This window comes from Nomascus leucogenys, chromosome 22a (genome assembly GCF_006542625.1).
Source record: "Nomascus leucogenys isolate Asia chromosome 22a, Asia_NLE_v1, whole genome shotgun sequence".
Lineage (NCBI taxonomy): Eukaryota > Metazoa > Chordata > Mammalia > Primates > Hylobatidae > Nomascus > Nomascus leucogenys.
In genome coordinates this window covers 28,077,786-28,104,339 of record NC_044402.1, presented here as the reverse complement: position 1 = coordinate 28,104,339, position 26,554 = coordinate 28,077,786, and the positions used below count along the sequence as shown (strand labels likewise).

The following is a 26,554-nucleotide window of genomic DNA, read 5'->3' as shown; positions in this document are numbered from 1 at the left end:
AATACTTAGAATCAATCAAGTAGAGATGACCAATATGTTCGTTAAACCCAAGGCACCAGGCTAAGTGCCTGCCATGTGACATGCACAGTTGCCATTACATGCCAGTATTCATGGCTATTCAATTCTTACCATTGCCATTTTACTGATAACATTTTGGTTAGCCATCTGAACCTAAAAAGCAAATGGCATAGCTAGAAATAAAACTGTGGACTTCGACTTGTGTTTGAATAGTAAAAGTTCCACTTCCTAACAAATGGGGTGAATATCCTTATCTGTAGAATGCGCATAATAGGTGTCTTGTGAGAGCGTTCGAGATGATACATGTAGAAACACTGGCACCTGGTGTCATTTAGCAAATAGTCCCTGCTGAATCCATTCAAAAGCCCAAGTGTTTTCCCTTAAGCCAGAATGCTATTTTGAAAAGCTGGCTAATATTAATCCAAATTGCATATCTTGGGCTAAGAGCTCTCCATACCTGACAGGAAGAACAATGCACAAAAGTGGACTCCACTCCTAGAGAGTCTTACTCAGTGGGTGTGGGGTGTGGCCCATAAACAGAGTTTAATAAATACCCCAGGTGATTCTAATATCAGGGATGCACTTTGAGAAGCACCTCAACATGTTAACAAAACCTCATTGTAAAGGAGCCACGGCAGCACATTTGGGTCCCTTTTGTGACTAATGGGGCAAAGGATCTAATCATTCTGTCTTTCAAGAGACAGAGGTCAGCAGCCTCTATACTGTTGATTACCTAAAATTCTAGGAAGAATTCAATCTGACCAGTCTTGCCTAGCCTAGGGCCATCTGTGAGGCAAACCAGAGGGCGTAAAATTGGGCAAAACCATCTTGGTTGCTGGGGTAGCTGTTAAGGTAGAAACAGTCAGTGGTATTCATGCTGGATTCATGGCCATGGATGAACTCCTGGTATTGCGGACAGGAAGAACAGCTAGTCAAGCCAGCGATGTGACTGACACTGGAACAGAACGGAGTGGAGGGACCCTCTCTGGTTTCATGGGCTTCCTCTGGGCTCTGATACCAGCTGCTCTGGAAACCCTCCCTTCATCAGGCTCACTGCTCCCGCCATTGGCGCTGCTCCTCACACACAGGTGCTCCTAAAGCCTGCAGCCACCTGTGCAGTGTCTTTCTCCTTTGCGTTGCTTGAATAAACATAATTTCATAGCTGACCCACTCCCCAGCCCCTTTTGTTTAGCTTCTCTCATCTGTGGCCTGACATGGTAGCAATTTAGTGTGCCACTTTAAATGTAAAGATTTAAAATGGGGTTGGCTAAATTCAGTATGGGTAATAGAAAACCATTAGATATAGATTAAGACAGTATGTTTAAGTGCCAAAGTGAGTTATATTAGAAAGGAGGGGAATTAGCAGTTTCCTTAGAAAGTAGACTCTGGGATTACTCTGTCTTGTTACTTTTAAAAGTTTCTGCTGAAAAATAATTAGCTTCGAGCTGGGCGCAGTGGCTCATGCCTGTAATCCCAGCACTTTAGGAGGCCAAGGTGGGTGGGCTGCTTGAGCTCAGGTGTTTGAGACCAGCCTGGGCAACAGGGCGAAACCCCGTCTCCACCAAAAATACAAAAAAAATTAGCTGGGTGTGGTGGCGTGGGCCTGTGGTCCCAGCTACTCGGAGGCTGAGGTGGGAGGATCACTTGAGACCGGGAGGCAGAGGTTACAGTGAGCCGGTATCGCGCCACTGCACTCCAGCCTGGGCGACAGAGGGAGACCCTGTCTCAAAAAAATAATAATAATTAGCCTGTGCTAATCTTACTGAATTCCTCGGACAAGAGAAAGGGAGTGAGCATGGCTCCTGTCTGGCAGCCTGAGACACTGCCCTCTCTAACCCTCTCGTATTTCTAGTTGCAGGTAGAGTATTTTTAGACTATGGTTCAGGACAGACTAATAAACTTACCTCTGGGAGTGGTGGTCATTGGAAATGTCTGACTCTCCGAGTGTCTCCAGTGGCAACTCGACACATCTTCCTTTACTGTGCTTCCTGATATATCCCTATCCTTCCCCACATGTCAGGAGTGACAGTGGAGTGTCCAGTTGGGGTGCCAACTGACGCAGAGCACAGATACACCTCTCGTCTTAGAGCTGTAGTTCTTTGGGCAACTCTTTGTTGGATCCCCTGACAGCAAATTACTTCCTGGTGGAGTAAACGTGATTTACCTCTCTGACAAAGCTCAGAGTGAATGTGCCCGAGGTCCAGCCAGCTCCTCGTCCATCTTCTAGGCAGTGTGAATAAGGATAACTGATATTTAGAGTCTAACCCCTGCATGCCACGAGCTCTGCCTGCCCAGCTGGTCCAGGAAATGAAAAGGAGCCTGCTGTGGGTTAGGTAAATTACATGCACACCCATGGGAGTTTGACTTGGATCATAAGCAAGGGTTCCTTACACTCCTCCGCTCTGCCGGGGCCCGAAAGTCTTCATCAGGCAGAATTTGAAAATAAAGTGCTTTATTGCTGAGGAGCCCAGAGAGCTTCAGGGCGGCCATCTGGGGGCTAGGACTGAAGTCCTCTACCTTTTGGTGGCTCTTGTGAACAGAGACAGTTGAGACTTCAATATTTCAACCCCATAGAAGGCAAGGAAGTGTAGTCGGGGGGATGGGGAGGCAGGGAAGAGGCATGAGGTGTGCCGGGAGAGCGATTACGTGCATCTCTTCCCAACTCTGATTTCAGTGCATTCAGTGATGCTGGGAGCATGACATGGGCCACTGCTGGGAGAATTTACAACACAGAAGCTGCCCAAATGCAACAAATCAGGGCTTTTTTCCCCTCCCAGAGAACTGGTTTACTATAGACGTGTGACACACTGTCCTGAGCTAGTGCTGAACCCACCCAAGCCTGGCTACTGTGACAGGCTGTCACCTCCCCACTCGGGGGGAGTGCCAACTCCCAGCCCTGCACATCCCTACAATCAGCAGAACAGAGAGGGCTGAGCAAAGGAGAGGGGCCAGAATTGGGCAAGCCATTCCCTACCTGGAGTCCACTTCGCCTCAGCTGGGCTGGCTTGCAGCCCAAGACTAAAGAGGTGTCCAACAGAAAGGCAGCTTGGGGCTACAGATAGCCTCCTGTGCAGTGGCTCGTGGCACGGAGTGGGGAAAGAAGGGCATGTGCACCACCCAGAGATTAAGGAGGGGTGGCCACCCAGGCTGGATGCCCCCCTGGCAAAGGATGGCTGTGCCCATGAGAAGAGTGGCCCTTTCTCTGCTGGCCATCAGGGTAGGGTGTGAGTGACTCATGGCAGATTCCGGGAATCGGGATGTTTCTGGAGCTGCTGGCTAACACCTATGTGCAAAGCCAGGGCAGAAGAGCCCAGCTCCCAAGGAGGAGAAAAATGAGCGGTCAGGGTCCCAGCAGGCAGCAGAGGAAGGCCCCAGCAGACATATGCACATACGCACATTTCCAGGGCCCCCAGGGACCCCCACCCTGGGCCCTACATACCCTTCAACCTTCTCACTAACCCCACTGAGATATCTGCCTTGGGGTCGCTGGCAGAGGGCACGCAGCCTCGGACCAACCTCACTGGGGGAGCCCTTTCCTCACCCTGTCTGGGCAGGGGCAGGTGAGGGCCCTACCAGGAAAGTTCTCCCGTGCAACAGCAGCAGCTGCCTGCCCTCTCCCTGCAGTGTCTGTTCAGCAGCCCCGTCACTAGTACTCCTTGGCCTCCTGCAACTGTGCCAGGTACTCCTCCTCCAGGGGGTTGTCGGTGCAGGCCCGGCCGTTGTTGGGGGGGAGCACAGCGTGGAGGCGGCTCCAGTCTCCCTTGCACAGGATCCAGGGCGTCGTGTCGAACTTGAAGTGCAGCTTAGGTGAGAAGTCGGTGCTGATGAGGTTGGGCATGCCGGCACCCTTGCCACGGGTCAGCAGCCGGCTGTCCTCGTCATAGCAGCAGTGCTGGGCGGCCAGTGTGCTGCTCTCCCCAGACAGCATGGAACGCAGGCAGAAGCGCGCTGTGGGCTGGTAGATGTCCAGGCGCTCGCGAGGGCCGCTGGCGTCCCTCCACCGGAAGCTGCGGCCCTGGTGCTCGTCCTGCAGGCTCACGGGGCTGTCCATGGCCTCCAGCGGGTAGGCACACGGGCAGCTGGGCAGGTCCCGCAGCATCTGGCTCAGGTACTTGATTAGGAAGTCGCTCTTGCAGTTCAGCCACTTCTCACAGCTGTCCACATCTGCAAAGGGCCGCGAAGTGCAGGAGGGAAGCCAGTGAGAGAGCCAGGCCCATGTGGGGCGGGGACTGATTAAGGGCCAATGCATAGGGAGAGAAGGCCCAGGCCCCAGCTGGTGCAAAGGCGTGGCTTGGCAGGGCACTGGGGATGGAGAGAGGCTACCCCACACCATCCAGACAACCTGAGGCAAGAAGCTCTTGCTCAGAATAGACAGGGGCCAAGGGGCTGGAGCAATGACCCAGATGTCCTCTGAGGTGCCATATGTCACGTGCTGAATGGTGGGAAAGGTTTAGTTGTCATGTGCTGAATGGTGGGAAAGATCCTGAGATCTTGGAAAAGGATCTGGGGTGAGTGGAGACAGGGACAGCAGCTTTTCACCAACTGGTAAGAAGGTTTCATTATTTTAGCCACTGGCCCATTCTTGTTCTGAACGCTGCCTTTCTCAGGCAGTCTGGCCTGGGCTGAGTCACTTGGCCACTTTGGGCCTCCTGTGGCCCCCTCTGTCTATGCTGCTGTCATCCCCATCTCCACCTTGGGAAACGTGGCCTTTTTTTTTTTAACTATATTTTTATTTAATTTTAAAATAAATTATATCCCTCAAAACAAAAACCTGAGACTAAAGTACATCTGTCTGAGGTTCTCTTAAATAGAAGAGCTGGGGGGCCAGGTGCGATGGCTCATGCCTGTAATCTCAGCACTTTTGGAGGCCAAGGCAGGAGGCAGAAGTTCAAGACCAGCCTGGCCAACATGGCAAAGTCCCGTCTCTACAAAAAATACAAAAATTAGCCGGGCGTGGTGGTGCATGCCTGTAATCCCAGCTATTCGGGAGGCTGAGACACGAGAATCACTTGAACCCAGGAACTGGAGGTTGCAGTGAGCTAAGATCACACCACTGCCCTCCAGCCTGGGTGACAGAGCAAGACTCTGTCTCACCATTTCACCCGGTCCCCATGGCACAGCGCAGCAGAGGCCAGGAGCCTTCATAAACCAGAAAGAGGTGCCCCCCAGACTCACCAGAGCCCTGCAGTGAGCAGGGAAGGGGAAAACACTGCAGTCACCAGGGAACAGCAGAAAGGAGAAAAATGGCCTTGGGCGGCTGGCCACGTGAGAATGCGCAGAACCTTGCTCCCCACTCCCCAGAGTCCACCTGAGTGGATGCTGTTAACCGGGTCTTGTTTCTCGTTTTCCCTTCTGTGCCCTCATCCTAATGGGATGAGCTGTCCAGCACCGGACACTGAGGGACTGACTTTGATAGTTTGAGGCCCTGCACATCTCCAAGGCACTGGAACCTTCCCCAGGATCCAGATGCTGGGATTTGGGTTTTGACTGGGAGTGAAGGAGGAGCCTGGGAAACGGTAACACAGGAGAGGGGAAGAGACACACATTTCCCAGGCCCACCCCTCCACCGGAAAACAAATTGCTCCTTCCTCTCTGCTCCCAAATCTTTAGGGCCTTCTTTGCAGTGCAGTGCTCATATGGGTTATATGTGTCTTTCCCCCATGGGACCTGAGCTCCTTGAGGACAGGGACCAGGCCTCAGGCTGCTGACATCCCCTGCCCCAGCACCGTGGCCAGGCACATGATGCAGGCTTAGTAGGCTCTTGCTGTGCTGAGTGCAACCCTTATCTGCAAGGTGGGTCTCCCTGCCTTCCTTGCAGGGTGCAAGTAAGACCAACAGACACAGACTCAGAGTGTGCAGGTGGAAGCCTGGCCCACGCCCAGCTGCCTGGAGGAGCAATGCTGGAGTTCTGCACACTGACCCATTTCTGACTGTACTGCATCCCCCTCTCCAGACAGAGCCTGCCCAGGAGCCTCCCAAGAGTAACCAAGGAATGGAAGTCAGAACGTCCCCACCCCATCCTGCTGCCAGGAAGGATAGGATATGCCCCACCAGACGATCTCTAAGCTCTGCCGCTCCCATTAAGACCTTCCCAGTAGGAATACCAGGCTGAGAAAGGCCAATGGGCTGGCTCAGAAATGCCAGGGCCCCCTGTTGGGGAAGCAAACCTTCCAGATGGAAGCTGTGCTCTCTGCCTCGTGGAGAGAAGCCAGGTTCCTGCTGTGGAATAATACCCCACCCTCCCCTGAGAGCTCGTTCCCCAAACCACCAGGGGCAAGCCTAGCCCCTCACTCACCTTGGTCATGCATGTCTGTAGCGTTGCGGGCCAGGAGCTGCCACTCCTCACTGGGGAGGACCAAGGTGTCCTTGTTCTCAGTGCCTTTGGGAAGAAAAGAGGCAAGGCTGGTGGCTCCACAGGCCACCTCAGTGCCCCTGATGGGGCCCCCACCTTAATAGGCTCTCAGTGCCCACATCAGCCAAAATAGGCCTGGGACAAGGCAGGACCACCATGTTTGTGAGCTTCCTGCATCCCATCTCCCAAGCCCACCCACATTCCCAGGGGACCAAGCCTCCAGCCTAAGCCACACCAGCCACTCCTATGCAGGGGTAGGGGCTCATCTCACCAGGACAGGAGGGCAGGTCACAGGTACGGGTCTCAGTGGCAGCACAGCCATAGCCACAGGGCCGAGTCCTCTGCTGGTTGCCAATGCTGCAGTTCCCACTGCAGGGAGACCAGGGACTCCACTCCTCCTGAGGCTCATAGTCTGGGTTAAGGCAGGGAGTTGGGGGTGAGTGCACATAGCCCACAGGGCAAATCAGTACAAATCAGCACAGGGCACCCTTTCCTCAGGTGGATGCAGCCCACGCCAGGGCTTCCAGCCTCATGAATGAAGCTGGGCTGGATTTCAGCTTCCACCTGCTCCCTCAACTGGATTCCCTTCTGCAGTGAATAACCTGTGCAAATATATCAGGTGGCCCTGAAGAGATAGTATAACCCCTAGCCACTTGCTCTGTGCCAACACAGCAATAAAGAGGAAATGATACCTGGGGCTGGGAGCTATCTGACCACTATTGGTGTGACCTTGGGCAAGTCCCCCTACATCTCTGAGCTATAGGTTTTCTTATTTGTTTTCTGTGTCAGGGTCTTACCCTGTTGCCCAGGCTGGAGTGCAATGGTGTGATCATAGCTCACTGCAGCCTTGACTTCCTGGGCTCAAGCAATCCTCCCACCTCAGCCTCCCTAGTAACTGGGACTACAGGCACGTGCCACTAAGACTGGCTAATTTTTTCTGTTTTTGAGACAGAGTCTCATTCTGTCACCTAGGCTGGAGTGCAGCGGCACGATTTCAGCTCACTGTACCTCCACCTCCCGGGTTCAAGCGATTCTCCTGCCTCAGCCTCCTGTGTAGCTGGAATTACAGGCATGCGCCACCATGCCTGGCTAATTTTTTTTTTTTTTTGAAACGGAGTCTCGCTCTGTCACCCAGGCTGGAGTGCAGTGGCGTGATCTCGGCTCACTGCAACTTCTGCCTCCTGGGTTCAAGCAATTCTCCTGCCTCAGCCTTCTGAGTAGCTGGGATTACAGGCGCCCGCCACCATGCCCAGCTAATTTTTGTATTTTTAGTAGAGACGGGGTTTCACCATGTTGGTCAGGCTGGTCTCAAACCCCTGACCTCGTGATCCACCTGCCTTGGCCTCCCAAGGTGCTGGGATTACAGGCGTGAGCCACCACACGGCTAATTTTTGTATTTTTAGTAGAGGCGGAGTTTTGCCATGTTGGCCAGGCTGGTCTCGAACTCCTGACCTCAAGTGATAAGTACTGTAAAGTACTGGGATTACAGGCATGAGCCACTGCTCCCGGCTAAGGCTGGCTGATTTTTAAATTTTTTGTAGAGACGGGGTTTCACCATGTTGCCCAGGCTGGTCTCGAACTCCTGGGCTCAAGCGATCCTCCAGCCTCAGCCTCCCAAAATGCTGGGATTACAGGTGTGAGCCACCCACCTGGCCTGAGCTATAGTTTCTATGTCAATCAAAACCAAGGGTGACAATATTTCCCTTGCACTGGATCCTATATTTAATAATTTCCCAGGCTGGGCATGGTGGCTCAGGCCTATAATCCCAGCACTTCGGGAGGCTGAGGCAGACAGATAGCTTAAACTCAGGAGTTCGAGACCAGCCTCGGAAATATGGCAAAACCCCATCTCTATAAAAAATGTTTAAAAAGCTACTGAGGAGGCTGATGCAGGAGGATCATCTGAGCCAGGGTGGTTGAGGCAGCAGTGAGCTGTGATCATGCCACTGCACTCCAGCCACAGCCACTGTGTCTCACTCCAGACGCGGTGAGACCCTCTCTCAAAAAAAAAAAAAAAAAAAAAAGAAAGAAAGAAAGAATTTCCCTGCTACCCATATTAGGGACCCACTTCTGATCTGAGGCAGCTGAAATACACTGTGGCTGAGCCCAAATCCTCAGGCTGTGCAGGGACTGAGACCCAGTGCTTTCTGTGAAACCCCCAAAATACTGAGAGCTGGTTCCACACTTCACAGACAGGCCAGCACTGGTGCCAAGAGTTTAAGGAAAATTAATGGGAGAAAAGCTGAAAAACATGGAAATTTTTCCTTTTTTTTTGAGACGGAGTCTCGCTCTGTCGCCCAGGCTGGAGTGCAGTTGTGTGATCTCCACTCACCGCAAGCTCCGCCTCCCAGGTTCATGTCATTCTCCTGCCTCAGCCTCCCAAGTAGCTGGGACTACAGGTGCCCGCCACCACACCCAGCTAACTTTTTGTATTTTTAGTAGAGACGGGGTTTCACCGTGTTAGCCAGGATGGTCTCGATCTCCTGACCTTGTGTTCTGCCCGCCTCAGCCTCCCAAAGTGCTGAGATTACAGGCTTGAGCCACCACACCCCCACCCCTTTTTTTTTTTTTTAGAGACAGGGTCTCGCTCTGTCACCCAGGCTGGAGTGCAGTGGTGTAATCATGGCTCACTGCAGCCTTGACCTCCCAGGCTCAAGTGATCCTTCCACTTCAGCCTCCCGAGTAGCTGGGACTACAGGCAGGCGGTGCTATGCCCAACTAATTTTTGTGTTTTTTGTAGAGACAGGGTTTCAACATGTTGCCCAGGCTGGTCACAAACTCCTGAGCTCAAGCAGTCCACCTGCCTTGGCCTCCCAAAATGCTGGGATTACAAGGCATGAGCCACCGTGCCCGGCCATCATGAAAATTTTCTGTGAGTTTACATTATTTTAGTGAATTGGGAAGAGCCTGTCACAACTTAGTCTTAACCATAGGCTCCTCTGTCCATTGACAAGACACCAGGGCTCCAATGGAAATGGCTGCAACTATGCATAAAACATGTCTGCACCCAGAGGAAACCTGAACCACAATATGCAAAAATAAAAATCATTATCTTGGCCGGGCACGGTGGCTCATGCCTGTAATTCCAGCACTTTGGGAGGCCAAGGCAGGCAGATCACTTGATGTCAGGAGTTCAAGACCAGCCTGGCCAAGTTGGTGAAACCCCATCTCTACTAAAACTACAAAAATTAGCCAGGCGTGGTGGTCCACACCTGTAATCTCAGCTACTTGGGAGGCTGAGGGACGAGAATGGTCTGAACTTGGGAGGTGGAGGTTGCAGTGAGCTGAGATTGTGCCACTGCACTCCAGCCTGGGCAACAGAGTGAGACTCCACCTCAAAAAAATTAAAAAAAAAAATCTGTCATCATGAGAGGCTGGTAGGTTTAAGGTAATATTTTCTGAACAGTTTGTGCTGTTGTTATGTCTTTTTCTAACAAAAATAATAAAAATATCCAATACTTTCTTTACTCCATGCTGGCACTGTATATGTCTTAACTCAATACTCTCTATAGCCAACTCCATGTAGTAAAGATTATACCATTCCCCATTCTATAGAGGAAGGAACTGAGGCACAGAGAGTTGAAGAATCTTGCCCAAGGTCATTCAGCTGGTAAGCAACACAGCCAGGGGTCAAAGTCACATACACAATCTGAAAATAAGGTCAGTCATGAGTGATGGAATTTGTAATTTCTCAATCCTTGGAAACTCACAGATGTAAATAAATATAATAGTAACAAATGTCTTTTGCTTAGAGAATATCAGGGATTTTTGTGAGGGTCAAATGTTGTTTAGAAAAAAAGGAAAAAAAAAAAGGCTGGGCACAGTGGCTCATGCCTGTAATCCCAGCACTTTGGGAGGCCGAGGTGGGAGGACTGCTTGAGCCCAGGAGTTTGAGACCAGCCTGTGCAACATAGGAGACCTCATCTCTACTAAAAATAAAAAAATTAGCCTGCCCTGGTGGTACACACCTGCGGTTCCAGCTATTCGGGGGCTAAGGTGGGAGGGCTAAGGTGGGAGGATCGCTTGAGCCCAGGAGTTTGAGGCTGCAGTGAACCATGATCATGCCACTGCACTCCAGCCTGGTAACAGAGCAAGACCCAATCTCAAATAAAAAAATTAAAAAAAAAAAAAGGAAAAACTCTGCAAGCTATTGGCAATGTTACTTTTGAGTTGATGATGGTGTTTGAACAAAGCCTAAGCTCCTGGCTTCCTCAGATGGTCTTGCCTGGGAAGCCTCCACCCTCTCCCCCACCCCCATTTCCACTCAGTACCTATAGGGGAGCAGCCTGGGGATGCCAAGATGGGGGTGCTCACCGTCGTTGACAGAATCCTTGAGGACCCAATCCGTGGGGGCCAGCCAGCCCTGGTCCCAGTTGTCTGTAGTTCCATTGAACCAGAGCGCCTCCTCTTCCTCATCTTCCTCTTTGTCCTCTTGGTCCTCACCCTCGATTTCCTCTGAAGGATAATCCTTGTCTTCCTCCTTTTCCTCCCCCTTCTCCCCTGGAGACCTGTCTTTTTCCTCTCCTTTGTAGTCTCCCCAGAGGAAGGACCAGAGGGCGGGCAGCCAGCTAAGGGTATCCTGGGGCGGGGGATTGCTGGGCTCAGCCAACAGGTCTATCTCCACCTCGGCCTGGGGGTCTTCCACCACCTCGATGGTCACCTGTAGGAGACAGGCCAGGCCGGCCAGTGAAGGAGGTCTTAGAGCTGCATTCCAAAGAGACGGGGGATGATGGGGTCAGGGCCAGAGGCAAGAGGCCCAACCTTTCCTTCAAACCAGCTGTCTTCTCTTGGCTGACATTTTTGGCTAACCTTCCTGGCCTCTTAGGGCACAAGAATCACAGCTTACGGCCTGGAGATGCGTTAGAATCACCTGGGGACTCCTAATTCCCAGATGCCAGGTATGGACTGAACTGGTCTGGGCTGGGGCCAGGCATGGTGGTTCTAACACATGCCAGGGTTGACATTCACTAGCTTAAGAGAAGCTGGCTTTGAATCCTGGCTCTGCCAGCATGCATCTGCTGGGCCTGGGCAGCTCTGAGCCTTCAATTCCTCATGGTAGGGCTGGAAGCTGGGCGCTCCCGACACAGCAGCCCTCGGAGGAACTCTCTTACACCACATTATGGATGGAAAATAAGTAAAATAAAATCATTTATGTGAAACTGAACTTCGGAAACATTATTTTTGGCTATTCAATAAAGTAACATGAGGTTCACTGAACAAAATTTGGAAAAAAACAGCAAACTATGAAGAAGAAAATGAAAATCACCTATATTCTGGCTGGGCTCAGTGGCTCACGCCTGTAATCCCAGCATTTTGGGAGGCCGAGGTGGGCGGATCACGAGGTCAGGAGTTCAAGACCAGCCTGGCCAACATGGTGAAACTCCGTCTCTACTAAAAATACAAAAATTAGCTGGGCATGGTGGTGCACCCAGCTACTTGAGAGCCTGAGGCAGGAAAATTTATTGAACCCAGGCGGCAGAGGTTGCAGTGAGCTGAGATCATGCCATTGCATTCCACCCCATGCAACACAGCGAGACTCCATCTCAAAAAAAAAAAAAAAAAAAGAAAGAAAAAAGAATATCACCTATATTCTATCACTGACAGAAAACCTTCCAGTTTTTTGCATGTGTGCATGTGTGTGTGTGTGTGTGTGTAGGTAAGTAGAGAAAAGAAGAGAGACACTTTTAAATAATTTTAGAATTGTGTTTTATACTTTTATGGTCTTTTTTTCCCCTTCTGGGGAAAGTGTTTTGTAAACTGTAGCTGCTACACAAACATGCAGAATTATTATCATGAAGGACTCATGCCAGGCAGTGGAGCCTGAAACTGGAATTCTGCCAGCTGCTCTAATTTCCTCTCCTATAAAGCCCTTCAGGTGGCTGTCCCCCATGCCACCAGCCCACTCCATTCCATACTGAACCCCTTCTTTGGGGGATAAGACCTGCAGATCTTTTCCAGGAGGCCTCCTTAGATTCCTGGAATCCCTTGTAGCCTACAAAGCATTTCCCACTCACTGGTGCTCACATAGCCCTGCTGGGTTGGTGCTGTTTGTCTCTTGCCATGGTCTAGAGAACAAAGGCTCAAAGAGTCAAAAGACTTGCCCAAGGCCCACAGCTAGAAAGTAGAGGGGTAGGTCCTCTGCCCCCTACACCACAGGGAGAGCATAAGGAGCCTGCCCTCTGACCCCACACAGCAGCCCCACCCTCCACGGAGTCCAGGAGGCAAGGTATCCTGAGCCCACCTTGTCAGCCCTGCTCCTCTCCAGGTGTCTGCAGGGCTGCTGGCCCTTCTGTAGCTCTCACCTGGATATCAGGGTTAGAGGTACTCAAGGTTGTGTTGGCCAATCCCGGCAGCTTCTGCAGCTCCAGCAGCAAGGGAGTAACCTCTGGGGTCCTGGGAGGGGTGGCATTGCCTGGGGTCAGGGCTGCTGGCTCAGTGACAGCCCAGCGTCCATGTTGGTGTGGCTCTACCTGCAGATGGGTTCTGGGGAGCAGTGGTGCCTCCTCCTCTTCCTTCAGAGGCCTAAGATCTGGGGAGGCTGAGACCTGAGGGAGAGAGAGGGAAGGTAAGGTAACAGGTCAGGTCTTACCCCACGGGGACCCGGAAAAGGCTGGCCAGGCAGATCCAGGAGCCCTGGGGTCTGACCGGGTCATAAACTCACCCTGTGATTTACACCTCTCTGGAGTGTGTATCTGTAGTGTAAAATCTGCACACCACCTGCTTTAAGGGCCTCAATGGGTAAGTGAGGGTGTAGCTGGTCAGACAGTGGACTGTGTCCACAAAGCGCTTTCACAGAGGATGCCAGTGTGAGGCATGAAAAGGAGTGTCATTTCTCACAGATGAAGAAACTGAGGCTCAAGAAGGGGAGACAGTTGTTTCAGAGAGTGGTGTCCTTTGCAGACAATGTGCCTCCCACTCCCCAGGGCCCTCACAGGCCAGAGCAGAAAGGCCTCAGGGATGCACCTGGTCCTATCGGGGAGTGGGCAGCAGGCCTTGGCCTTTCCCCTCAGCCTGCTCCTGTCCACTAGGCCCCGCCCAGGCCATCCATGTGAGGGCTGTGTTCCTCCGCCTGCCTGCCTGGGGCCTGGCTCCTTTTTCTACTCCAGGCTGCTGGCACGGCTGACTCAGCCAGTTCATCCCTTCCAACAGCCACTGACCATGGTGTCCTCACCAGGACAGTCCTTGCCTCAGATCAGGTGGTAAGTGAAAAGCGGATCCATGTCATCTCTGACTCCTGTTCCAGGGTTCATCTGCCCAGACAGTGGGGCACTAGGGGCTCAGTGGCTGCCACCTGCCTCCAGGCTATAGCCACTGCCCAGGTCTCTATGCCAGGGCAAAAGGAGCACCTCCCAGAGCTGCCTTATGAGTCTCTGGGACCTGCCACCTGTGGACCCTGCTTCACTCAGGCCACACCCTTGCCATCCCTCCCATCTCATACCTGGGCAGTATGGTATGGCTGACAAACACTGGTTCTGAGAGCCAGATAAGCTGGGGTTCAAATCCCATCTCTGCCTCTTACTAACTTCTTCAACTTGACAATATCCTCGTCTGCAGATTGAGGATAATCATTCTTCCCTGCAAGGACTGTGAGAATTTTATTTATCAAACATTTCCACAGCATTTACTGTGCACCAGGCACTATTCTAAACACTTCGCCACTCATTTCATCCTCCCTGTCTTACATCGTCATTGTCATGCCTGTCTTACAATGGAAACTAAGGCACAGAGAGGGCAAGTAACCTGCCTGAGGTTGCACAGACATTTAGCGATAAAGCCAGGATTTAAACCAGGCAGTCTGGGCCTAGAGCCCATTCTCTTAACCCACATGCTATAAAGTGATAGTATTGCATTCCCTTCAAAAATCAGGGGCTTAATCAGCCTAGTTTCTCACTCTCACTGACTTTTTTTTCTTGAAAGTTTGGAAACAGATTCAGAATCTTCTGTCTCTCCCTCTTTGACCTCCCCTTCTGTGGTGTCCAAACACCTAGCTCCAGGGCTCCTGCACTAAACGCCCGGTCCCAGGGCAGCCGTGAGCCTATCTCGGCCCCAGTCTGGAGTCTCTTGCTGAGTCAAAGCCCTCTAGTCTAGACAGCAGGGTGGATGAGTGGAAGGTGGAAGGGTGAGTAATGCAACAACTCAGCCCCTTCACTGACCAATGAGGGAGGCCTGGAGCATCCCCAAGTGCTGGCTTCCTGGCAGCTCCCACCCACAATTCCACCAAAGCCCTAACTGTGCCTGTGACTTTGCTGGGCATCTCCACTGTCTGCAGTCTCTGGGGCATAGAGACAGGCAGTCTCGGAGCAGCAGGTGTTCAGGGTTGTGCAGCCTTTTGGCTGATTGGGACACCCTAGCCTGGTGGTGGCTGGACCTGCCTGGGCAGGTGGTACAGTGGTTATGCAGTGGTTCTTATCTGGGGACATGTGGCACTGCCTGGAGAAATTTGTGGTTGTCACAGCTAGAGGGGGTTTCTACTAGCATCTAGTAGGCACAGGCCAGGAATGCTGCCACATAGCCTGCAGTGCACAAGGCCACCCCACAAGAATCATCCAACCCAAATGTGAATAGTGCTGTAGTTAAGAAAGCATGCTCTAGGCCAGGCACGGTGGCTCACGCCTGTAATCCTAGCACTTTGGGAGGCTGAGGCGGGTGGATCACTTGAGGTCGGGAGTTTGAGATCAGCCTGCAACATGGTGAAATCCTGTCCCTACTAAAAATACAAAAAAAAAATAGCTACTCGGGAGGCTGAGGCAGGAGAATCGCTTGAACTGAGGCAGCGGAAGTTGCAGTGAGTGGAGATCACACCATTGCACTCCAGCCTGGGCAACAGAGTGAGAATCTGTCTCAAAAATAAATAAATAAAGGCCGGGCGCGGTGGCTCAAGCCTGTAATCCCAGCACTTTGGGAGGCCGAGGCAGGTGGATCATGAGGTCAGGAGATCGAGACCATCTTGGCTAACATGGTGAAACCCCGTCTCTACTAAAAATACAAAAAATTAGCCGGGCGTGTTGGCGGGCGCCTGTAGTCCCAGCTACTCGGGAGGCTGAGGCAGGAGAATGGCGTGAACCCAGGAGGCGGAGCTTGCAGTGAGCCGAGAGCACGCCACTGCACTCCAGCCTGGGCGACAGAGCGAGACTCCGTCTCAAAAAATAAATAAATAAATAAATAAATAAATAAATAGAAAAGAAAAGCAAGCATGCTGTAGATTGGGCTGCCTGGTCTGGGTTCTGCTGGCAGCCTGGCTTCTAACCTGTGGGGCCCTAGCAGGAAAGAAGCCTCTGTGAGCTTCTTCATCTGCAAAATGGGAATGATGACAGGACTAAGCATAGCCCAGGCCCTGCTACCCACTAGGTGCTCAAAATGTTCACTTCCAGCCCTCTCTACCCACTCCTCTCCCTGGTGCCCAGTCAGACCATAGGGTGGGCAAAGGCCAGAGAGGTCCTGGCCAAGTGTCACAGCCACACTTGCCGCCTTTCCTCTCTGAAGCTGCTCTTGGGAGTCTCCCTCTCTGTGCGTCAGCCCTTGCGGAACTCCTGGGAGTGGAAAGAGATGTGGGGAACGTCTCATCTTAGTTGGGGTTCTCTCGAAGCCCACCCCGAGACAAGGGTTCCAGTGCAGGTGGTTCCACTGGAAGGTGGCCCCAGGAGATGCCAGAAGAGGGTAGGGGAGTGAGACAGGGAAGGGGAGGCGGCAGTCAAGGATGCAGAGTCAAGCAGCGCCGTGATGGGCACCTGTAGCCAATCCCCCTGGGCTCCTCTGATACCCCTCGAGCAGGGACAGAGCTGGAGATTTATCTGCCAACTCCACCAGTCCTGGGTTAAAGGCTCTGGGGCTAGAAGGGAGGATTTGCTCTCCAGGCACTTCAAGTGAGCCACCTACAGCTCCCAGCAGGGCTGAGGGGATCAGGGCCGGGCACCCAGAGGCCCAGCCCATAGCCAACCTCTGGGCACATCTGACACACCAGGCCTTCCTAGGCAATTTCCATACCATCTGTCACTTTTCCCAACTCAAAGGTAAGTTCTGTGCAGACAGGAATTTTGTCTGCTTTGTTCACTATGGGATACTGTGCTGAGCACAGTGCCTGATACATTATAGGAGCTCAATAAATCACTGCCATGTAAACAAACAAACACCAGCAACCCTGAGGGGTGAGTGTGATCACCTTTATGTTAAAGATGAGGCTATGGAGGCTCAGGGAGGGTAGAGGACTTACGTAAGGTCTTAAAGGTTACAATAAGAGAATTAGGATTCAGCTCAGCCCGGCCTGATCTCAACACCTGCGCACCGGTGCACACTATGCATGTGTGGACAGACACTGGTGACAGTAACCCCTCGTGGGCCACCACCTTCTGTCTTCACAGAGCAGTTCCACTTTCATCATCTCAGCTAAATGTGGTGGAAATGAGTTCAGGCAGGAGTCCACATGACCGGGGTTCAATCCCAACGCGTACACCTACTAGCTGCATGACCTCCAGCAGGTTATTTAATCTGCCTTAGTTCCTTCCTCTGAAATTTAGGGAAACACCAGCACCTGTCTCATAGGGTTGTTGAATTAGAATAGTACCTTGTAGGTGGTAAGCATGCAATGAACGTTACCCAGAGGTGGCGATAGATGGTACTCAGAAGGCAGACAGAGGAGACATCAGGGGCACCCCCCTCGCCAGGCAATGTGCCAGTTCTTTACACCTCATTCAGGTCCCCCGAACACTGCTGCAAAATCACTCGGCAGGTGTATTCTCATGGCATTCTGAGGGGAATTCTGAGACTCCAGGTTGTTGAAGAACTCCAGTCCTATCTCACAAGACCACCTCTCTCCATCTTCTAAGCTTACATGTGGAGCTGCATGCATGTACAAACACACAAGGCCATTCTTCTGGGGAGTGGTGTCACTGCCCAAATAGAGATACATCCTGAGGTGTATCTTCACCAGTTCTCTCTCTCTCACCCCTATGCTTACCTTCCCAGGCTTGGCCAGGCAGCCCCTGACCCACGTGTTTCCAGTTAACACAACAGAGTCCCAATCCCCACAGACGTTTATTGCATTGCACGAGCCCACCTGCTAACCTGTTTCAGCCCCTTCACGGTTCCCTGTTCTCCCTTCTCCTTTGTGCCTCAGGGGTCAGAAACTTGTTCTGGATAATTAAATTCAGTTACCAAGTTCAGGTCCCGCAGCCCTAGCTGTTGAAGCCCAGGCCCAACCACACAGATCCAGGCTGCACACTAAGTCATGCTGGCGGGAGGCGCTGGAGACCCTGCCTACAACAGCAGTTGCCTCTTTAGCCAGGCCTGAGACCCTGCATACAATAGCAACTGACTCTTTAGTCAGGCCTCTTTAGCCACAGGCAGAGGAATAGGGCTGGATTTCATTCTCCCTCAACCACCTTCCTGATTGGTAAGCACTATTCTTTTTTTTAAGACTGGGTCTTGCTATGTTGCCCAAACTGGCCTCAAATAATCCTCGCACCTCAGCCTCCTGAGTAGCTGGGATTAGGTATGTACTATTCTAAGCCAACCCACCCTGGCACCCAGTGGAGGCTGCAAAGCTCCTCACTGTAATAAGAGTAGTGCTGACCAAGCATACTACTCCCTGCACAGGGCCGGCTTCATGGTGTGCAACCTGTCTTTGCACCAAGCCCCATATTTAGTTTAACGCCCTGCTGTTTGTTGCCCTTTGGAAATAGCTAAGAAGCCCCATATTTTCTTTTTTTATTTTTATTTTTTGAGACGGAGTCTTGCTCTGTCGCCCAGGCTGGAGTGCAGTGGCGCAATCTCGGCTCACTGCAAGCTCCGCCTCCTGGGTTCACACCATTCTCCTGCCTCAGCCTCCCAAGTAGCTGGGACTACAGGCGCCTGCCACCACGCCCGTCTAATTTTTTGTATTTTTAATAGAGACGGGGTTTCATCGTGTTAGCCAGGATGGTCTCGATCTCCTGACTTCGTGATCCGCCCGCCTCGGCCTCCCAAAGTGCTGGGATTACAGGCGTGAGCCACTGCACCCGGCCAAGAAGCCCCACGTTTTCATTCTGCACTGGGACCCACAAAAAATGTGGCCAGTTGGCTTTCCCAGGTAAAGGCAATAAAAAAAAGAAAGAAAAAGAAAAGTAAACCAAAAAAACGTAGCCAGTCTTGCCGATCACCCTATATGTACAGACTCACTGGAATCTCACAACAACACTTTAGGTAGGTATGAGCATCATCTTCACTTCATAGACAATGCAGCCAAGGATCAGAGAGGTAAAGTAACTTGCCTGGAGTCACACAGCTAGGGGCTGGCAGGATGGGATTTTATGTCAGTGGTCTGGCTGGAGTCTGTGCTCTTAAGCCTTGTGCTTTGCTAACTCCAGGCAGTGGCTGAACCTTCTGGTTTGCCGCCTGCTGCTCTGCAGTGCTGAATGTGCTGGATGAACAAAACACTACACAGGATGTTCAACTCTCCGTGTCCATCTTTCCCTTTGATCCTCATAACAACCTGAGACTGAGATCAGAGAGGCTGGAGACTTGCCTGGGGCCTCTGAGCAGCCAAGCTTCCAGGCTCCATTCCTGTCCTTCCCTCTCTCCCTCCCTGGGGACTTTTTCAACCCTTTAGAGAAAGAATGCTCTGGAGGGACAAGGAAGGCCATAGCTGAGGTCCAGGGAGGTGGCCAGCTGCAGGAGAAGGCTAGCAGGTGAGGCCACAGGCTTGGCACCACACAGACCTAGGTTCTAGTTCTCCCCTGGCACGCACTCACTGATTGGGCTAGAAAGATCCCAAAACCAAATAAAATCAGCCTTTAGGAAATGCATCCTTCTCATTGCCACCCACCTGGCAGGTGAGACCTTGCAAATCTCCAGCAATCCAGCCCCTGCTTCCAGGCAACTGACTGGACAATGGACTGGGACTGAAGTGCTGGGGGGGCACCCCCACCATGTGCATGACACTGCCTCAGGTTTCTCAGGGACCCCAGGCTCCTTCCTCTGCCCTATGTTCTGTCTCAGCCCATACCCTCAACAAGCACTTCTTTCATGGCCATTTAACCCCTGCTGTGGCAGCACGAACCACCCCCATCCCACACCAAGTGGGACAGTCTTTGCAGACTGGAAGAGCAGTCCTCTCTCAGGTCTCCTCTGTTTATTTATTTATTTTTAAATAGAGATAGGGTCTCACTCTGCAGCTCAGGCTGGAGTGCAGTGGCATGACCTCGGCTCACTGCAACCTCTGCCTCTCGGGCTCAAGCGATTCTCCTACCTTAGCCTCCCAAGTAGCTGGGATTACAGGTGGCTGCCACCATGCCCGGCTATTTTTTTTGGTATTTTTAGTAGAGACAGGGTTTCACCATGTTGGCTAGACTGGTCTCCAACTCCTAACCTCAGGTGATCCACCCGCCCTGGCTTCCCAAAGTGCTGGGATTACAGGCATGGGCCACCGTGCCTGGTCTTTTTTTTTTTTTTTGAGATGGAGTCTCACTCTGTCACCCAGGCCAGGGTGCAGTGGCACAATCTCGGCTCACTGCAACCTCACCTCCCAGGTTCAAGCGATTCTCATGCCTCGGCCTCCTGAGTAGCTGGGATTACAGGCCCCTGACACTAAGCCCTGCTAATTTTTGTATTTTTGGTAGAGACGGGGTTTCACCATGTTGGCCAGGCTGGTCTCGAACTCCTGACCTCAGGGGATCCGCCTGCCTCAGCCTCCCAAAGTGCTAGGATTACAGCCCTCTCCCCCGCCAACCTTTTTTTTTTTTTTTTTTTTTAATAAAGACAGAGTCTCACTCTGTAGTCCAGGCTGGAGTGCACTGGTGCAATCACAGCTCACAGGAGCTGTGAACTCCTGGCCTCAATCCTCCCACCTTGGCCTTCCAAAGTGCTGGGATTACAGGCGTGAGCCACCACGCCCAGCCTCTCTTGCCTAATTCTAACCCCCTCAACCCCTTTGTGGCATCAAGTCCCCAGCTCTTCTTTCTCCCATGCCAAGGTCTTCCCTTGCCTGCCAGGGAGGTGGTGGGTGACAGGTTTAGGTGCCCAGGGACTCTGGAATTAAGCAAAACTGAGTGGGGATCCTGGCTCACCACATACTAACCTTGGGTTAGTTATTGGGCCTGCTGTCAGTTTTCTCGTCCCTAAAATGATAACATGATAACATGGCAGCTGTTTGAGTGGTGTTCTCATCCTAACTAGAACAGAAAATATCCAAGACAGAGCTGGGTCACTCTTTGCCTGTCCAGCACTCAACAAACTGGCCCCAGCATTTTTTTTTTTTTTAAGACAGGGTCTTGCTCTGTTGCCCAGGATGGAGTACAGTGGTGCGTTCACAGCTCAGTGCAGCTTCAAACTCCTAATGATCCTCCCACCCACTCTCCAAGTAGCTAGCACTGTAGGCATGCACCACCCATGCCTGGCTTGGCCCAGCCTCTTTTATTTAATTAATTTATTCATTTGAAGACAGGGTCGGCCAGACACGGTATCTGGCGCCTGTAATCCCAGAACTTTGGGAGGCTGAAGCGGACAGATCATCTGAGCTCGGGAGTTTGAGACCAGCCTGACCAATATGGCTACTAAAAATACAAAATTAGCCAGGCATGGTGGCATATGCCTGTAATCCCAGCTACTCAGGAAGGCTGAGGCAGGAGAATCGCTTGAACCTGGGAGGCAGAGGTTGCAGTGAGCCAAGATTGCACCATTGCTCTCTAGCCTGGGCAACAAGAGCGAAACTTCATCTCAAAAAAAAAAAAAAAAAAAAAAAAAAAAAGACAAGGTCTCATTCTGTCACCCAGGCTGGAGTGCAGTGGTGCAATCAATCACAGCTCACTGTAGCCTCAAACTCCTGGGCTTAAGCAATCCTCCCACTTCAGCCCCCAGCAGCTGGGATTACAGGTGCATGCCATTATGCTTGGCTAATTTTTGTATTTTTAGTAGAGACAGGGTTTCTCCATGTTGCCCAGGCTGATCTTGAACTCCTGAGCTCAAGTGATCCACCTGCCTTGGCTTCCCAAAGTACTGGGATTACAGGTATGAGCCACCATGCCTGGCCCCCCGCCTCTTTTTATGATGATGTCACCATCCATGTGTCTGGTGCTTTTTCACCCAGCACTGCATCTGACAGAATGGGTTCTTATTTTACTGTGGGAGTAAACTGAGGCTCAGCAACAGGCCTGCCCAGAGAAGTGGGGGCCACATTTTGTTCACAAGGCTAATTATTTATTATTATTTTTTTTTTTTGGAGAGGGAGTCTCACTCTGTCGCCCAGGCTGGAGTGCAGTGGCACGATCTCAGCACACTGCAACCTCTGCCTCCCCAGTTCAAGCAATTCTCCTGCCTCAGCCTTCCAAGTAGCTGGGATTATAGGCGCCCACCACCACGCCTGGCTAATTTTTATATTTTTAGTAGAGATGGGGTTTCTCCAAGTCGGCCAGGCTGGTCTCGAACTCCTGACCTCAAGTGATCCGCCTGCCTCGGCCTCCCAAAGTGCTGAGATTACAGGTGTGAGCCACTGCACCCAGCCTGGTCAGTTATTTGTGACACACCACCCAAGTCCCTAGAATAGCAATCTGCATTCTCTCAACATGACTCCTTAAACTAACACCTTTGCCATAGACAGCTTTAACACAAATCATGCAGACTCATGGAACAATGTCAGAGCTGGACAGGACCATAAAGATGACTTAGGCTCTCTTAGCTCTCTTTTTTCATTTTATTTATTTATTTTTGAGACAGGGTCTCGCTTTGTCACTGAGGCTGGAGTGCAGTGGCGCGATCTCAGCTCACTGCAACTTCCGCCTCCTGAGCTCAGGAGATCCTCCCACCTCAGTCTCCTGAGTAGCTGAGACTATGGGGGTGCACCATCACGCTCAGCTAATTTTTGTATTTTTGGGGGGCTAGAGATGGGTTTTCGCCATGTTGCTCAGGCTGGTCTTGAACTCCTGGGCTCAAGCAATTCTCCCACCTTGGCCTCCCAAAGTGCTGGGATTACAGGTGTGAGCCACCACGCAGGCCCCTCTTTTTAAATGTGAGGAAATCATCCGAGGTGAGTCACACATGCATTAATGACCCACTGGGGCCAGAACTCCAAGCCCTAGACTCCAAGCTCTGCTTTTTCATTGTGGCACTAATTTGTTTTCACATGTTTTTGATGACTCTGCCAGGCTTTGTACTGGAGCTGAGGATATGATTTTGGCTCTGAAATAACTCATCCTCTAGGGTGTTCTTGTTAGGGGAAGATTTGGCAAACACACTAAAAATAATTACAATACAAAGCAGTAAGTATTAAAATAGAAAGTATTCATGCCAAGTGAGCAGAAACAATGCCAATTTAGTTAATTTTATTATCACTGTCATCTCTATGTAGGAGGAGGGACTGGCGAGAGGCCTCATCTGTCTACAACAGTCATTCTCCACTACGGGCAGTGGGGATAGGGTGCCCACAGGAGCACTGGTCCTCATGAGGAGGCGAGTGCTACAGGCACCTAGTGGGTAGAAGCCAGGAATGCTGCTAAACGTTCTGTAAAGCATAAGACAACAGCCCCTGCCACAAAGAATTATATGGCCCAAAATGACAAGGGTGCTGAGGCTGAGAAGAGCCAGTCTAAAGGATGCATTCTCAATAGGGGTAATAACTAGATCTTGTAAGAGACCAAAAAGTCTTAAGATACTACAATGGTTTGTAGCATTCCAAAGGGCCATAATACATAGACAGTGTATCTATGGTATTAAAATGTCATGGGGAGGTTGGGCATGGTGGCTGACACCTGTAAGCCTAGCACTTTGGTTGGCCAAGGCAGATGGATCACTTGAGGTCAGGAGTTTGAGAACAGCCTGGTCAACATGATGAAACCCCATCTCTACTAAAAAAATACAAAAATTAGCTGGGTGTGGTGGCAGGCATCTGTAATCTCAGCTACTTGGGAGGCTGAGGCAGGAGAATCGCTTAAACTTGGGAGGTGGAGGATGCAGTGAGCCGAGATTGAGCAAGACTCCATGTCAAAAAAAAATTCGGCTGGGCATGGTGGCTCACGCCTGTAATCCCAGCACTTTGGGAGGCTGAGGCGGGCAGGTCACCTGAGGTCGGGAGTTCAAGACCAGCCTGACCAACATGCAGAAACTCCATCTATACTAAAAATACAAAATTAGCTGGGCGTGGTGGCTCATGCCTGTAATCCCAGCTACTCGGGAGGCAGAGGCAGGAGAATCACTTGAACCCGGGAGGCAGAGGTTGTGGTGAGCCGAGATCACGCCATTGCACTCCAGTCTGGGCAACAAGAGCAAAACTCCATCTCGGAAAAAAAAAAAAAAAAAAGCCGGGCGTCGTGGCTCACACCTGTAATCCCAGCACTTAGGGAGGCCTAGGCAGGCGGATCATGAGGTCAGGAGTTTGAGACCAGCCAGTTCGAGACCAGCCTGGCCAACATGGTGAAACCCCGTCTTGACTAAAAATACAAAAATTAGCCAGGCGTGGTGGCACAAGCCTGTGATCCCAGCTACTGGGGAGGCTAAGCCAGGAGAATTGCTTGAACCCGAGAGGGGGAGGTTGCAGTGAGCCGAGAAGCGTGCCACTGCATTCCAGCCTGGGTGACAGAGTGAGACTCCATCTCAGAAAAAAAAAAAAAAATTAATGGGGAGTGGGGACAGGAAAAAAGCCTAAAAGACTCCTTAAGGAGGCAGAAAAAAAGGTAGCAAAACTGGTCTACAGACACATCCTCAAGTGCAGCCAGTCTCCCCCTTCCTTCCCACGGCCTTTGGAGGGTTTCAGCAGCCTGGACAAGTTCTGGCTGTCACTCACTCACAATCTCCCACACCCTGCATGCCTATATGGACCCTCAGTGTCGTCATCTCAAAAATGGGAAGAATTGCCGTGTGCGGTGGCTCACACCTGTAATCCCAGCACTTTGGGAGGCCGAGGCAGGTGGATCACAAGGTCAGGAGCTCAAGACCAGCCTGGCCAAGATGGTGAAACCCCGTCTCTACTAAAAATACAAAAATTAGCCAGGCGCAGTGGCAGGCGCCTGTTATCCCAGCTACGCGGGAGGCTGAGACAGGAGAATAGCCTGAACCCGGGCGGCAGAAATTGCAGTGAGCTGAGATCGTGCCACGGCACTCCAGCCTGGGCGACAGAGTGAGGCTCTGTCTCAAAAAAAAAAAAAAAAAAAAGAAGAAGAAGAAGAAGAATGGCTGGGCACCATGGCTCGTGCCTGTAATACCAGCACTATGGGAGGCTGAGGCAGGAGGATTGCTTGAGGTCAGAAGTTCAAGACCAGCCTGGGACACATAGTGAGACCCCCATCTCTACAAAATAAAAAATAAAAAAAATTAGCCAGGTGTGGTGGTGCATGCCTGCGGTCCCAGGTACCCAGGAGGCTGAGGCTGGAGGATCGATTGAGTCCGGGAGGTTGAACAGCGAGCTATTACCACACCACCGCACTCCAGCCTGGGTGACAGAGAGAGACCCTGTCCCAAAAATAAAATAAAATAAAATAAAAGAGAGGGAGAAAGAAAAGGAAGGAAGGAAGGAAGGAAGGAAGGAAGGAAGGAAGGAAGGAAAGGAGGGAAGAAAGGAAGGAAGGAAAAATGGCAAGATGGGAAGAGCTATTCAGGCCTCCTACAGCTTAGTACATGGAAGGACCCAGGACCCAAGACCTAAGACCACCTGCCACATAGGACTGCTCTTGCATACCCTAATACAAGTCTGGCAGTCTTTGTCCCCATGGGAATGAACGTCCGCTGCATTCCAGGGGGCAATAAGCTGGACTGTAGACCAGTGACTGGAAGTGACTGAAGCCTGTGTCTTCAGTGACTGGAAGACACAGGCTTTGACAGACCATGGCTTCTCTCCATGGCCAACACCACTCTTCCGTCTCATACCTGTTTTATATCCCAACGCCCTCCCACAGGCCACGAAGACAGAGCCAGTCTCAGGCTGGCCACCCCTGCCAGCGGCTGGAAAGCCCCACTGTGCCTCCGCTTGTCTCATGGAAGGGGCTCACCTGACCGTTTGAACCTCAGCGGCCCCGACCCGCCACTCCGCAAAGCGCCAGATTCCTCGCACCGGCGGGACTCCTCTCCCCGAGCCAGCGCGCACCTGGAAAGGGGGCTGCAGGCGAGGTTCGCTAAGGGCGAGGAAGCCCGGCCACCGCGGAGTGTCGGCCAACTCACTCGGCACAGAAGTCAAACTTGTCACCCGGCTGGTCCGCGGCAGCCCGGCTCGCAGCCACGCGCAAGGAGTGGGAGCCCCGAAGTCTGGCGCACCTGGGCAACGCCCGGTGTCCGGCAGCTTCCGGCCGGCCCCGGCCCCTCTCTGTCCCTCGGGGGGTCGCTTCCTGTGTGTGTCCGGGTCCCGCTCCCCGCACGGCTAGAGCCGGCGGGCTGGGGAGGAGGGACCGCGCGCTCCGCAGCCGGGTGCCGCCGCCACTCACCTCTGCGAGCCTCGTAAGGCTCCCAGGCCGTGGTCCGCGGAGCCGCGGCTTCTTCACGGGGAGCCCTCGCGCCGCGGCCAGCAGCGCCGCAAGCAAAAGCACGCAGAGGAAGAGCCCGGCTCGGTCGCGGAGCGCACGCATCGTCTCAGTTCCGAGGCTGCTCTGCCTGCGCCTCTGCCCGCGGCCGCGAATCCAGTCGCGCCCCGCCTTGCCTCCTCCGGGGGCGGGACCCCGGGATCCTGAGGGGCGCGCGGGGCGGGGGCGCGCAGCTCCCACAGCCTCTCTGGCCCCGGCTCCTCCCGTGGGCGCCCGCACAGCTCTAGGGTCCGCGCACCTGGACGTCCCCCGCCCTCCTCGGAGGGGCCCCTCGGCGCTCCCCGACCCGTCTTGGCCCTGCAGGCGGCTCTCTTTGATCTGGCCGCCTCCCCGCCCTCAGTCCCCGCCGCTGTCGCCGTCGCAGCCCCTAGCGAATTCCTGTTCGCGGGAAGCTGCGGCCCGGCGCGCTCCGGCCCTGCGCTGAGACTCCTGAGGGGCCCTGAGGGTCTGACGCCACCTCTGCCCTCCCCGACCGCCCTCCAACTGCGACCTGGACCGGCGGTGCCGCGCTGGCGAGGGAGGCGCAGCCCGACGGGAGAGTGGCGCGAGTCTTCGGATGCCGGGCAGATGTTTGGTTATGCCTCGAGGAAGGTTTGCCGGGGAGGAAGCCTAGAAGTAACTCCCCCAGGGCTCTTCCCAGTCTACTGCCGGAGGTGGAGACCAGAGCAGAGGCACAAGCCAGCACCTGCCACTCTGCGCCCAGTGTCCTCGG

At 52.5% G+C, this 26,554-nt stretch overlaps 1 protein-coding gene across 1 annotated transcript; it reads right to left on the bottom strand.

Moving 5' to 3' along the window:
- Positions 1-3,215: 3,215 nt before the first annotated feature.
- Positions 3,216-25,904, bottom strand: ISM2 (isthmin 2). Its single transcript, XM_003260810.3, has 6 exons — positions 25,747-25,904; positions 12,673-12,915; positions 10,685-11,030; positions 6,642-6,782; positions 6,314-6,397; positions 3,216-4,182 (listed from the first exon to the last, which is right to left on the bottom strand). The coding sequence occupies exons 1-6, from the start codon at positions 25,885-25,887 to the stop codon at positions 3,665-3,667; spliced, it is 1,473 nt and encodes a 490-aa protein (XP_003260858.1). The 5' UTR covers positions 25,888-25,904; the 3' UTR covers positions 3,216-3,664.
- Between the last annotated feature and the right edge of the window lie 650 nt (positions 25,905-26,554).